The sequence below is a fragment of the Gambusia affinis genome, linkage group LG12 (genome assembly GCF_019740435.1).
Source record: "Gambusia affinis linkage group LG12, SWU_Gaff_1.0, whole genome shotgun sequence".
Taxonomy (NCBI): Eukaryota; Metazoa; Chordata; class Actinopteri; order Cyprinodontiformes; family Poeciliidae; genus Gambusia; species Gambusia affinis.
In genome coordinates this window covers 23,383,258-23,395,503 of record NC_057879.1, presented here as the reverse complement: position 1 = coordinate 23,395,503, position 12,246 = coordinate 23,383,258, and the positions used below count along the sequence as shown (strand labels likewise).

The 12,246-nt window shown below is 36.0% G+C and overlaps 1 protein-coding gene across 2 annotated transcripts; it reads left to right on the top strand.

Annotated features, from left to right (window-relative positions):
- The first annotated feature begins 1,044 nt into the window (after positions 1-1,044).
- LOC122840934 (purine nucleoside phosphorylase-like) lies at positions 1,045-9,786 on the top strand. Of its 2 annotated transcripts, none has more exons than XM_044133734.1 (6): positions 1,045-1,202; positions 3,299-3,468; positions 3,568-3,671; positions 4,798-4,973; positions 6,784-6,974; positions 8,604-9,786. In XM_044133734.1, exons 1-6 carry the CDS (start codon positions 1,183-1,185, stop codon positions 8,831-8,833), a joined length of 891 nt encoding a protein of 296 aa, XP_043989669.1. In that variant the 5' UTR covers positions 1,045-1,182; the 3' UTR covers positions 8,834-9,786. The 2 variants fall into 2 exon arrangements, with proteins under 2 accessions (XP_043989669.1, XP_043989671.1); XM_044133736.1 differs by lacking the exon at positions 1,045-1,202 and adding an exon at positions 1,454-1,597.
- The last annotated feature ends 2,460 nt before the right edge of the window (positions 9,787-12,246 follow it).

The following is a 12,246-nucleotide window of genomic DNA, read 5'->3' as shown; positions in this document are numbered from 1 at the left end:
CATTAGTTCCGAGAAAAGTGAGTTTCTGGTACAACCACGCCTACACCTCAACCAATCAAATAGATATCTGAGAGCAGATGCCGCATGGGCACCCAACCGTATGGGTAGCAACATCGTCGCCATATTTTGAGTGGCATTATTTTTTAAACGTATGAAAGAATCCATCCAACACATTTTTGTTCCCATTTTTTAGGTCAAGATGTGTGACTGTGTGGTCATTTTGATTTAATCATTCCATGAAACCATAAAACTTTCATATGTTTTTTGTTGTTCAGATTTTAAGCTGTTTATGTGTCCTACAAAAATAGATAAATATCAGTAACCCCGAATGTCAGGAGTTAGGTGCCACTGTCAGTCTGCTAAATGAGCACTAAATCCTAATAAGGACCAAGTCTCTTGTCATACTACTACTGCTACTACTACTACTACTGCTAATAATAACAGTAATAATAATAATGGTAATAACAGAAAAAAAATGTGCTTTTTTTGAGGTAAGGTAAGGTCAATTTGCATTTAGTTATGTATATGTGTATATATGGCACCAGCTCCCAGTTTTAGTTTGTGAAGCAGACTGTCTACTTTTAAGGTCAAGCTTCAAACTTTCCTTTTTGATCAAGTTTACAGTTATACTACTTAGGTTGTTGTGCTTCTATAGGACCGTTTTGTTGCAAAGTCAATGGCACAATGCAGGCAATAGTCTACTGTTGATCTGTTCTGATCGAGGAGGAGTAAATACTGCAAGTCAAAGACTCAGATGCTGGGTTTAGATGGAAAACGTAATTTTTTAAGACTAATTTGAATAATAAGCTGAATTTCACCGCAATGTTTGATAACTAGGATAAATTGGATGTATGGTTGGATTGAATTGACTTTTTCCTTTTTGAAAAGTGCCTTGTGATGTTGTGTTGTGAAAGATAAACTAAACTGGACTGGTTTCTCAACCATAGTTCGCTAGTTCGAACTATGTGCGCTAGTTCGAAGGTGGACTTGCCACTCACAATATGGCGGATAGAGCTACTTCGTCATGCCTTCTCTGTTCTTACGCTGGATGTGACGTAGAGTGGGGAAGACACCGGAGCGGGTGTAGGCATCTAAAACCCGGTTTCTCCATCAGGGAATCAGAACGCTGGAAGACACAACGAAACACGGAACAACCTGCTGAACTCATCCTCACATTTCATCATGTCTGAGAGTACATTTGGGTGAGCGAAAAATTTATTATTTTACCAGCCTACATGGTTCTGATGAACAGTTTCGGCAAGCTAGGCGCTCAGTTATAACCCATTAGTTAAGTTTAATCATCTCAGAAAGAAACCTAACTCTTTCCTCTTCTGCTTTTTTAATCTTATGGTGGTTTTATACATCAGCGAAGTGTACCTTCTAAATCGGTGAAACTCGGAATTGTTCGGTTCTGAACCGTTAAACACGTGAAGCGGTTGCAGTTGGCCATCTTTCTGCCGGTATACGTTAGCTATAACCTACCGACTCATTACCGGCTTCTGTCTTCACTGTCTTCTCGCCCTCTGCATGTGCCAGATCCGGCCACATGTGGCACAAAGGAGTCCGCGAATTAGTCACAGCTGGCAGAGCCGCCACTGTGAGTAATTTGGGTTTCCATCATTCACCAAAGAATCGATCGGTGACTGAGAGCACGTAGCGCTCAGGATGGAGGAGGCAGAGCAAAACGAGTCAGATCGACCCTGAAGGGCCAGGAAACAATGACATATTTAGATCTGATTATTACTTTTTAATGTATAATCAATCAGCTTAAAGTCACAGCTGGTGTAAAGAACAATATATTGTTGTAGTTTTGGTGGTTAGATGATTTCATGTGTTATTCAGGTGCAACATAAAGCAGCTCAAATGCTACAATAAATGTAAAGTAGATGTTTTTACCTAAGTTTCAAAAGTGGCCTTAAAACTGAGCCTGAACTTAGCATCTTTGAATTAACAAAATTTTGTTTGGTCAACGTTTAGGACTGGGGTGTCCGAACTTTTTGTTAAGTGGGCCAAAATCATCAACTCAGAAACTCATGGCCTAAATTTTATTTGAGAATTTTGTTCCTACTCAACAATAAACAAACCATGAAATATTTTAATTAGACGATGAAAATAGACAGTTTTCTTTGTAGGAAAGGAATGTGTGAATCATTGTAAATCCAAAACTTCAAAAAGATTTCACATTTTTTATTTACTGACAGAAGGCAACCACTTTGTCAATTTATTTCAGACTCGACTGAAGAAAACCGAAAAATATTAGTTCTTTTCTCAGCAATAAAGACATGATTTAGGTCAGTTTCAACAGTTTTGTCCCAATTATTTTTATTCTTTTAAAACATACATTAGCATTTACAAATCATGATAACTCTTATGTTTTGAAGAGTTTATTTATTTGCCAGAGTAAAAATGTTATTAATTTAAATCTTTTAACAGTCTTTAACACTATTCGTTTTCTCCTTTTGCTGTTGTTAAATGTCTGGTGAAAGGAATTAGACAAACAAGACAAACTAGTACTAAAGTTTCCTCTCACTGTCTTTACCATGTCACTCTTCTGGCCACATTGCAGCTGGATTTTACCTAAATTACAGTTTTATGCCTCATTTGTTGCTATGTTACATAAAACAGGTTGATTGAACTAGGTTTTTTTCTTATTATTTTATTTTAATTATGTCGATCACAAATTAAAGTCTTTGGCTAGAAGATTTATTGTTTAATACCCCCGTTGGTTAAAAAGCGGAAAAAAGGGCTTCTTTTTTATTTTAACGTGTGTTAAACACTAAAACGATTCAGTTTTTAGTCCCTGTCTTATTTTGGGGCCTTTTGACATTTTGTCTTTCCTGCAGAAAAAATCAAATTCATCATGAAGAATATGAAATTCTATGGAAATAGTCATAGTTTTAGTCACAGTGAGTCTCTTGTGAAATTCAAAGTGTTATTTTGTTCTATTGTCAGGCCTACTCAGTTTTTATGTAATAATACCAGCCAGACAGGATATAATCTGTCCCTATTACTGTCTGTGTGATTTTGTGTTCTTGTAAATATTTCCAAACTGCAGGGAACCCAGTGACTGTGCAGTTTTCTCTGACTCATTTCATTTCCTTATTTTGCCTTGCTGTCTGGTGTAAGTGGAGCGTTACTGGGCTTACAGCAGAAGGAAGTGAACTCATTCTTTCACTGTTGGGAATTGAAAAACTCTCTTGTACTTGGGACATTTCAAATATTACATGCTGATCCTGCTGAAGAATTTGCTTATGGTTATAATCTGCGTTGTTTGTCTCTGTTTTGCTTCCTTTCTCAGTGGAAGCTATGAGGAGTGCAGAACCACAGCTGATTGGCTGCTGAAACACACCCAGGTGCGACCAACTGTGGGAATCGTGTGTGGGTCGGGCCTCAGCGCTCTGGGTGACATGCTCAAGGATCCGCAGGTCTTCAAGTACTGCGACATTCCCAACTTCCCCCACAGCACAGGTATGAGCAGCAAAGGGAGGAGAAAAAAAACACCTGTTAACACTTGCATGTAAAAAACCCCACAGCGGTTCAGTCTAACATCACGCGTGTGTGTTGCAGTGCGCGGTCACGCTGGCCAGTTGGTGTTTGGGACACTGAAAGGGAAGCCATGTGTTTGCATGCAGGGCAGGTTCCACCTTTATGAGGGCTACCCAATCCAGAAGGTGAGTAAAAATACAAACATGTTGCTGTGGCAAAAGATCCATTAATCAATTTACAATAAATGATTCATTAGATTAAAATTTGTTCCAGTTGATTAACTAATAGCGTCTTGCTAGACCTTCTTTCAGTGTTGTAGTGTGGCTGCCGCTGGTCATCTTGAAGCAGAGCCAGTTTATACTGAAATAAAGATGGTGGGGTACACCAAAACTGGAAAGAAAAACAGTCCAAACAGAGTTCATCGCGGGATGCAAAATGTACTTTATGTCCCTCTGTTTTGAAATGTCAACACTCGGCAAGCTCTTCAAGTTTCACAATATTCTTTTTTTAAATCCAAAATGTTCTGAAAACTTTTGCCCGTTATGGAAAGACTGTCGATCCTTTTCATTTAAGCGAGAACGCTGGTTTTTAAGAAAATGGCCACTTACCAATAAATTGTTAGATTAACTGTAGATTAACTTATTAATCAATAACTTGCATCACTGATGCAGAGGCATGTCTGCTAGAGTCAGTTTTAGTGCTAAAACAGTTGAAAAGTAACATCGAAACTACGGCTGAAGCAATTAATTGTATTAATTGTGATGAATCCATTATTGAAATAATTGTCAACTGATTTACTTATTGATTAATCGTTAACTGGAGTACATAGACTTAAAAAAAGGCCATTTGCTGAATGAACAACTCATACAGAGCCATGAATAAGCAAAACTGTTAAAAAAATATCCACATTTTGCATTAAAGATATTAAAAAAACTTAGTCTGTTCTTTTCTACCCAAAAACGTCTCTTGTCAGTTTTAGCATCACTTGGTTCAAATTCTGTAAAAGAAAAAAAAAGTTATGTAAAACCACATTTTTTTTAGCTTTATATCTTCCGATTAATTGTCAGAACAAATGAGAGATTATTCAGTTACTAATTTATAGTTGCAGCCCTAATCTAAAATCCTTGACGTAGATTAATTTATTTGGTAGAAATGTCATTCCCATGACAACAAGGCCAACAAATTTTACTAAAAATGTAACTCTCAATGTTGAAGTGGTCGCTACTAATCTCAGATTTTTCATTCTGTTCTGATAATACTTAACAATGACACATTTAAGAGTCATTAATTGTCTGTTTAAATCTAATCCAGATTACACTGCCCATGCGCGTCTTTAAACTGATGGGTGTCAAGACGATGATCATGACCAACGCTGCAGGAGGCCTCAACCAGGACTACAAAGTGGGAGACTTCATGATCATCAAGGATCACCTCAACATGCCCGGCTTTGCTGGAGTCAACCCGCTTTGTGGGCCCAACGACGACAGGTAGGCCAGAGAAGAACCCAAACAGAAACTGAGCAGGATTTTTGTTTAGAAAAGCAGTGGGATTAAAATGTTTAATCAAGTCAATTGCAGGGTCTCTAATTAATTAGTCCCATTTCAATTGAAAATCATATAGTCAACTAAATAAGCAGCATTTTTAATTAAAAAACCCCTTTTGCTGCTAAATAATTAAATAGATTGACATTTGAGCTCAGCATCAAATATATTTATTGTTTTTAATTTGTTACTTAAGTTTTAGCCATCAGATTGGTGCAAAGTGCTTAAAATATTTGAATATTTAACCCTACTAAATAAATGAATTGAGGTTAACATATTAAAGTCCCGGGCCTGGTTTGTAACTAGGTTAATTTTTCTTTGACTGGATAATTTTCTTTCCTGCCATTTGAAACCCAAAACCAACCCATCTTGTTCTGGGTTGGTTTTGGGTAAAGGAGTACTTTAGAAAAAAGGTACAGAGAGTAAACCTAAGGATGTAAGTTGTGTTTTCACATGTTTGATTAACGTTTTGAAGCTGTTGTTGTATTTAATTGTGCTCTACTGGTGACAAACCTTTGCATGAAGGTGGCAGCTTGACCAACCAGGTCCTTGTGATTCAGTTTGACACAGATCTAGATACAAACTTGTAATTGATTGATTGCAGAAAACACTTTTTATGTTGATTGGAGCAACTAGCAACATGTTTGTAAATGTCTATTGACTCTCAAAATGTTTCAAGTATACAAGGACTTTATTGTCACTTGTGAAAAGGTTCAGTTACTCCAGATTTTTCCTCCTACATGAGATTGTTTCTTGTTTAGAGCCTTCCTCTTCGGTTCCTACACAACCTGCTTCTCTCCAGCTGAAAACACAATAAGCATTTGATAACAGAGCCAAACAAAATACCAGATATCACATGACTCTTAGAGAGCCGCACCCCAAACCAACACCAAACAAAATGACTCCACCATTACAATTTGTTGTGTAAAGTGTTAGTACCGGGTAGTTACATTGTAATAATTCAGTAACCACATAGTAACGTCTTTTATTTAATGTACATGGTAAATATTTACTCAATATTTGATGTCTTATTAAAAGCTGTAGCTGTAAATAAAATTACGAGAGTAAAGTCATAATATTACAACTTTATTTTCATATTATTTTGACTTTATTCTTGTGTTATAGACCTCATTTTTGGAGTACCATGACCTTATTCTTGTAATATTGTTACTTTATCATCATATAATCATGACTTTGTTGTTATATTACTATAACTTTATTCTCATATTATTTTTGGATTTATTCACACAATTTTATGATTTGATTCTTGTGATTTTATGACTTTTTTCTAATAATCTTGTGACTTTATTTTCATATTATTACAAATTTATTCTTGTTTTTTTCAACTATTCTTGCATTATTATGACTTAAGTTAAGTGTTGTATTTTTATTACATATTTCTCACACAAGTTTACTCTTGTAATATTATGACTTTACTCTTGTAATTTTATGACTTACACTCATAATTTCATGTTTTTATTTGCAGTAATAGATCATGCTACTAACTATTCATCAAGGCCAGTTTTCTTATTAAACATTTTTTGCGTTCTTTACTAAACAATAAGTTACATTAATCCAGAGGACTGATCATGGCGTAGGTTTTATTTTACTGGAACACTGACAGTTATAATATTATGAGAATAAAGTCATACGGGAAGTTACATTATTGCACTATTACATCTGGGAAGATTCCAGTATTGATTCACCGTTCTGCTACTTTCTACCAGCGGCTGAAGGTTTTTCCTCTCGCCTTCAGGTTTGGCGTCCGTTTTCCCTGCATGTCCGACGCCTACGACCGCGAGCTGCAGCAGCTGGCGCACGACGTGGCGGCCGAGCTCGGCTTCAGCAACTTCCTGCGAGACGGCGTGTACTGCGTCATCGGAGGGCCGTCCTTCGAAACCATCGCCGAGTGCCGCATGCTGCACCGCCTGGGGGGCGACGCCGTTGGTAAGTCACTGCATCAAACACATTCAGGTCTGACATGAGATTTAATTTCAACCATGACTAAATGTTTACTCACACAACACAGCTGTTTGTTTAAATGTGAGGACCTTTAGAGATGTTATGTTTACGTGTTTGTGTGCATAAACACACTCGCATAAACAAGGAGGTCAAGTAAAACAGACCATTCTGGCTGCGTGAGTCAAAGAGCCAGAGGTCAGGAGAAGGTCAACAAACATCCTCAGTGTTTGTGTTCAGATTCAATTTGTGACATTTTCAGAATTACCAAACACACACAAAGACACACCCACACACACACTCTCTGGAGCAGTCAAGTTGGCCAATGAGGAAGAAAGGCGATGACATGCTGAAAGGGGACCAGAGGCGTTCTTTAATGTCATGTTTTAAATTTAACATGCAAGAAATGCTTTCAAAAGAGCATTTAGCAGAGCAGTTACCCAGCTGCATCCTGGGAATTATTCCTTTTTTTTTCTCTGCAGTTTGTCCGCATGGTAAAGCTAAATAAGGTGTCTGAAAGTATTTCCTCTGAGACAAACGAAACCAGGAAGAAATACGAAGCTATAAATTTTCCAGGAAATGAGATCATCCAGAAGCAAAATTCATACAGACTGGAGATAAAAATAGGCATAATAATGAAGGCATGACTAAAAGTCTGAGCCTTCAGTGAAATATTTTTCCTTCCACAGTATTCATAATTTCTCTCTCTATTTTTCGTTATGTTATTAGTTTTTTATAAATTGTTTCTGCTCCAGGCAAATAGTGTAAAATATAATTTATTATAATTATTCTCATACAAAATCATTTGCAAACATTTACAGTAAGTACATGTTAAATATAGTACTACTTATAGTAATCATAAAGTGTGTACTGTGCTAAAGTACTATGCAAAACTTCAGTGGTAAAGCAGAGTTAGTTGGCGTAGAAAGTTCCACACCATCATTCCTCACACAAAAATGTCTGTTTTTTACGATCAGAAATCCATTTAAACGGTCAGATGTTGTGAGTTGAAACTTTAGTAACATTTTATGAGCTAGCTCACTGTTAGTAAGCAGAAACAGGTTGGGGTAGGGCTGCCTTTTTTCTACACATTAACTTTTTTTTCTAAAGAAAAAAAAGTTAATGTGTTTGACTGTTAACAAATTTGAAGGGCAAATTTGTTAACAGAGACTTCATAATCCATCTTATGATTTTGGTTGTGTGGTTTTTAGTTCATATTTTATTTACAGTTTTTGGTTTAAGTAAAGAAACATTTTAAGTAAGTTCAGTGATGTTTTTCTGTAGCGGATCATATCAGCCGATACTAAAGCTCAGACATCAGTATCAGAAATGAAAAAAGTGGATTGTTGCATTTCTGCTTTACAAAATTAAACTTTATTAGTCTCTCAGAGGGCGAATTTGCATTATTATGTCATTATTATTAAGTTACTTGAGAAAGCTCTCCAAACAACATTATAGTTTATCGCAATAATTTCTGAGACAATTTATTGACTAGCAAAACTTGTTATCATAACATGTCTGCACATTGAGCAGAAAGTTTTAGCGATTTTGAAACCAAAACTTTTCCAAACCTGATACCAATACGTCTGGTACTGATAAAATTGGATTTATCTACAGGGATGAGCACCGTCCACGAGGTGATCGTCGCGCGCCACGCCGGGATGCGCTGCTTCGCCATGTCGCTGATTAGCAACCGGGCGGTGATGGACTACGACAGCCGGGAGAAAGCCAACCACGAAGAGGTTCTGGAGACGGGCCGGCAGAGGGCCAAGCAGATGGAGGTTCTGGTGGCCACCATGGTGGCCCGGCTCGACGCCGACGAGAACGAAGACAAGAACAACTCCTAAACCCAACGAGGATTTGTAGAATATTACGGTTTTAAATCCCGAGAACAATAGCAAAAACTTCTACTGACTGTTACTTTAAAATAAGTCAAATACTATTTTATCAAATCTACTTTGACACACTCCTCCTCCTCCTACTTGAGTTGTATAGATTGTAGATGTTCACAGATTCCTGCTGTGCAGCTTTGCATTCTGTTCACCTGACTAATTTAGCATTTTGTAACTTTATTTTCCAATTATTTATTGTCAAAGCTGTAACATTCCCTAATATCAGTGCAAAGCGGACCACGTCTGAAATATTGACAACTGTAAAAGTGAGATGTAAAAGGAACAAAGATATTTCTAAGATGTATTTATGTGGTGGTTTGGGTTTGGAGAATTATTTTAAGAAGGGACGCTGCCCTACACAGGGCGACTGCCAGTGTATTTAAATGTAATTAAAATGTCCTTTCACTGTGAAAGATAATGAATATTTGTCAGTTTTACTTTATTTTACGATTATGGCTTCAATTTTCTAATAAATTACCTGGAATCAAAGTGATTTTGTGCCTCAAATTTCAGGTTTTTGCTATTATCCAAGGTCGAAAATGTTGACTTTTGCATCTTTCTGCAGCAGTTTTTAGTCACGACCTACGTTAAGTTACAGATTTAGGTGGTTCCTGTTTGATATTATATGTTATAATATCAAATATTATAACTGCAAAACTTATTTGCATTTATTGCAAATAAGTTTTGACACCATGAAGACCAAAAGTTGTTTTTAATATTTTAATGGTTGGATTAGAGAGGAATATGTCCTTTTTTATCAAGAATTATCAGAATATCAAAATATCATTAACATGGCAACAAATGCAACAAAAATAGTGATTAACAATTTATTTGAATTTAACAGTCATCTTTGTTTTGTACACAGTTATTGTACTCGGCTTCAATAAAATATCATGTTTTGTTTCTGAGGCATCTGGAAGATCTCGAATAACAGTGGAGATGTTGGAGATGTTTTATAAAACTTCTTTATTCAGCACCTTTTGGGAAAAGTACCAAAAAATATTTTTATGCAATTACAATGGTTTCCTCTGAGTCAAAGGTTCTTCAGGTTTGTTTCTATTTAAATTATTTTCACCTCAAAAACTCAAAATCTATAAAGTGTTTTTGATGCAGTTTCTAGGAAAACTAGAAACTGGTTTTGAAATAAGATAAAATTAACTTACAGGTAATTTTTTTAGCAAGATAAGGAGCTTATTTTAAGTAAATAATTCCTTAATATATTATAAAACATACTAGTTTCACTGGCAGATTATTTCATCCATAACTGGGAAAGACGTCTTATTATTGGTGACATAATGTACCAATGTACTAGTACTAGTACTAGAACTAGTACCTTTTAGAACAATATCAAGGAATTATTGACTTAAAACAAGTTTCTGTATATCTTGTTGAAAACTTACATGGAAGTTAGTTTTGTCTTTTTCAAGTGTACTAAGATATTTTTACTAGAAACTAAACCAAAACTATTTGCGGTGTGTAAACTCCAGCTTACACACCGTAAGTTGGAGTTTACACACCGCTAACAGCCAGTCTAATTCTGTCTGTTTCGATTATCTTCCTTAGTTTATACCCTGCTGCTTCTTATACAAAATGGGGGGGGAAAGTTTCCATGACGCTCTGTTTTCCATTCTGGCCATACAAGGTCCTGGGAATTTCACGAGCTGAAAGGAGGAGCTCCAGGTGTCCGACCAAAATGTACTAATTTAGTGAACTTCAAGGCTGCAGCTGTGCTCACTGTGACGGGAGGCTTGTAACCTCCTTGTGGTTTAGCTCTGATAGTTTCAAGTCTTACAGAAAATATCAGTTTTCCAATGCCTGCATCACAGAAAACCCTTATGCATCTTTGTAACAGTTCAGAGCTCTGATGATAACAACACAGCACTGCAAAACATTTTTCACTTCAGCATTTCTCTGCAGGTGCAGCAGATATTGAATTCTTTGAACAAAAGTATATCTTCAGATACTGAGCTGATTTAAAATGAATCTGCTGCTGGATATGACGAACTGTTTTGAAGAAAAACAAACAGGGATGGTGTGATTCAGATCAGGACGTCACAAGTATCAGCATGTAGGACGAAGTCAGACGGTTGTTGGTGGAGAATGTTTTGAAATTACAGAACATTACTGTACTTGACAGCTGTTGCAATGACTAACAATCAGTTCTTCGTGTCACTATGGAGAACGTTTGACTCACTCTAAAACAGAACGGTTTTAGTTCTGGAGAGTTTCCAAACATAAAATATCTCTTCTAGGCCAGATTTAAGTTTAAGATGAGCTTTGAAAACACTGAAAAAACACAAAAAGTATTTTTGGTCCAGTTTCTAGTGTTAATATTGTGAAATTATAAACACTTTAAATAAAATAAAACTAACTTAAAGTAACTTTTTGCCTTGTTTTAAGTCAGTATTTTTTTATATTTATGAAAAAGTATTAAGTATAAGTGAAATAATCTACCGGTGGAATATGCAGTAATTTCCAAAGTTGTTGGTTTTTTACACAGCTTTTAAAATATACCTAATAATTTTTACACTGCGCTGTAAATCTACAGCAGTTTTTCCAAGAGTGTTTCTTCGTTCCTGTGAATCCTTAGCATTCACATCACAATGGCAGCTGCTTCATTTATTTTACAACTTGTTTAGATAATGTCTGCTAAAGAAGAAGTGCTGACCAGGACAGATTGTTCCCGGCAAAACTGAGAAACATCTCTAGGGTCGAACAAGCAGAGTTTAATTTAAAATGAAGAAAATAAAAAGCAAAATATGTCTGAAGCTGATTGAAAGCTTGAAATCCTGATCAATAAGAAAATTTGTATTATGCACACCTGTTCAAAATGTGAAGGAAAGGGAGTAAAGTGACTGAAGCCAGACAAGCTGCTCTGAGTATTTCAGGAAAAAAAATTATCTACACACACACCTTTTTAGTTTGGGTTTATAAAATAAGAGAAAATATCCAGTTATGTGGATCCACATGACTTATAGATTTGGTCAGATGAGAAATAGGCGAAGGACAACTAAAACATTTCTAACATTCAAATGACGGGTCACAGCGCCCTCTGCTGTTCTTTTATTACAACCTTCAATGAAGATGTAAATTAAAAACGTTCAGCTTCCCCAATGTTTTTATGTCTACAACAACATATAAGAGCTATTGCACACAGAGATTTAAAAAGGAAAACATTTCTGCAAAAAAATAAAATAAAATAAAAATTCAGACATTTTGAGATTAATCTAAAAAAAATGTTTAGACTGGAAAATTTCTGAGTTTGGAATTTCAAAGCTAATACTCTAAGTTTTTATTTACATTTGAGAGTTCTCCCTCATGAGCAGTTAAAACAAGTTTGTATTGTTTCACAGGTATTGTTCAGTGTT

Bases quoted from the DNA above. Each gene is read 5' to 3' on its own strand.
- LOC122840934 (XM_044133734.1), top strand. From the start codon at position 1,183: ATGTCTGAGAGTACATTTGG. The intron at 1,203-3,298 runs GTGAGCGAAAAA...TTCCTTTCTCAG, and splicing joins ATGTCTGAGAGTACATTTGG to TGGAAGCTATGAGGAGTGCA. The intron at 3,469-3,567 runs GTATGAGCAGCA...TGTGTGTTGCAG, and splicing joins CAACTTCCCCCACAGCACAG to TGCGCGGTCACGCTGGCCAG.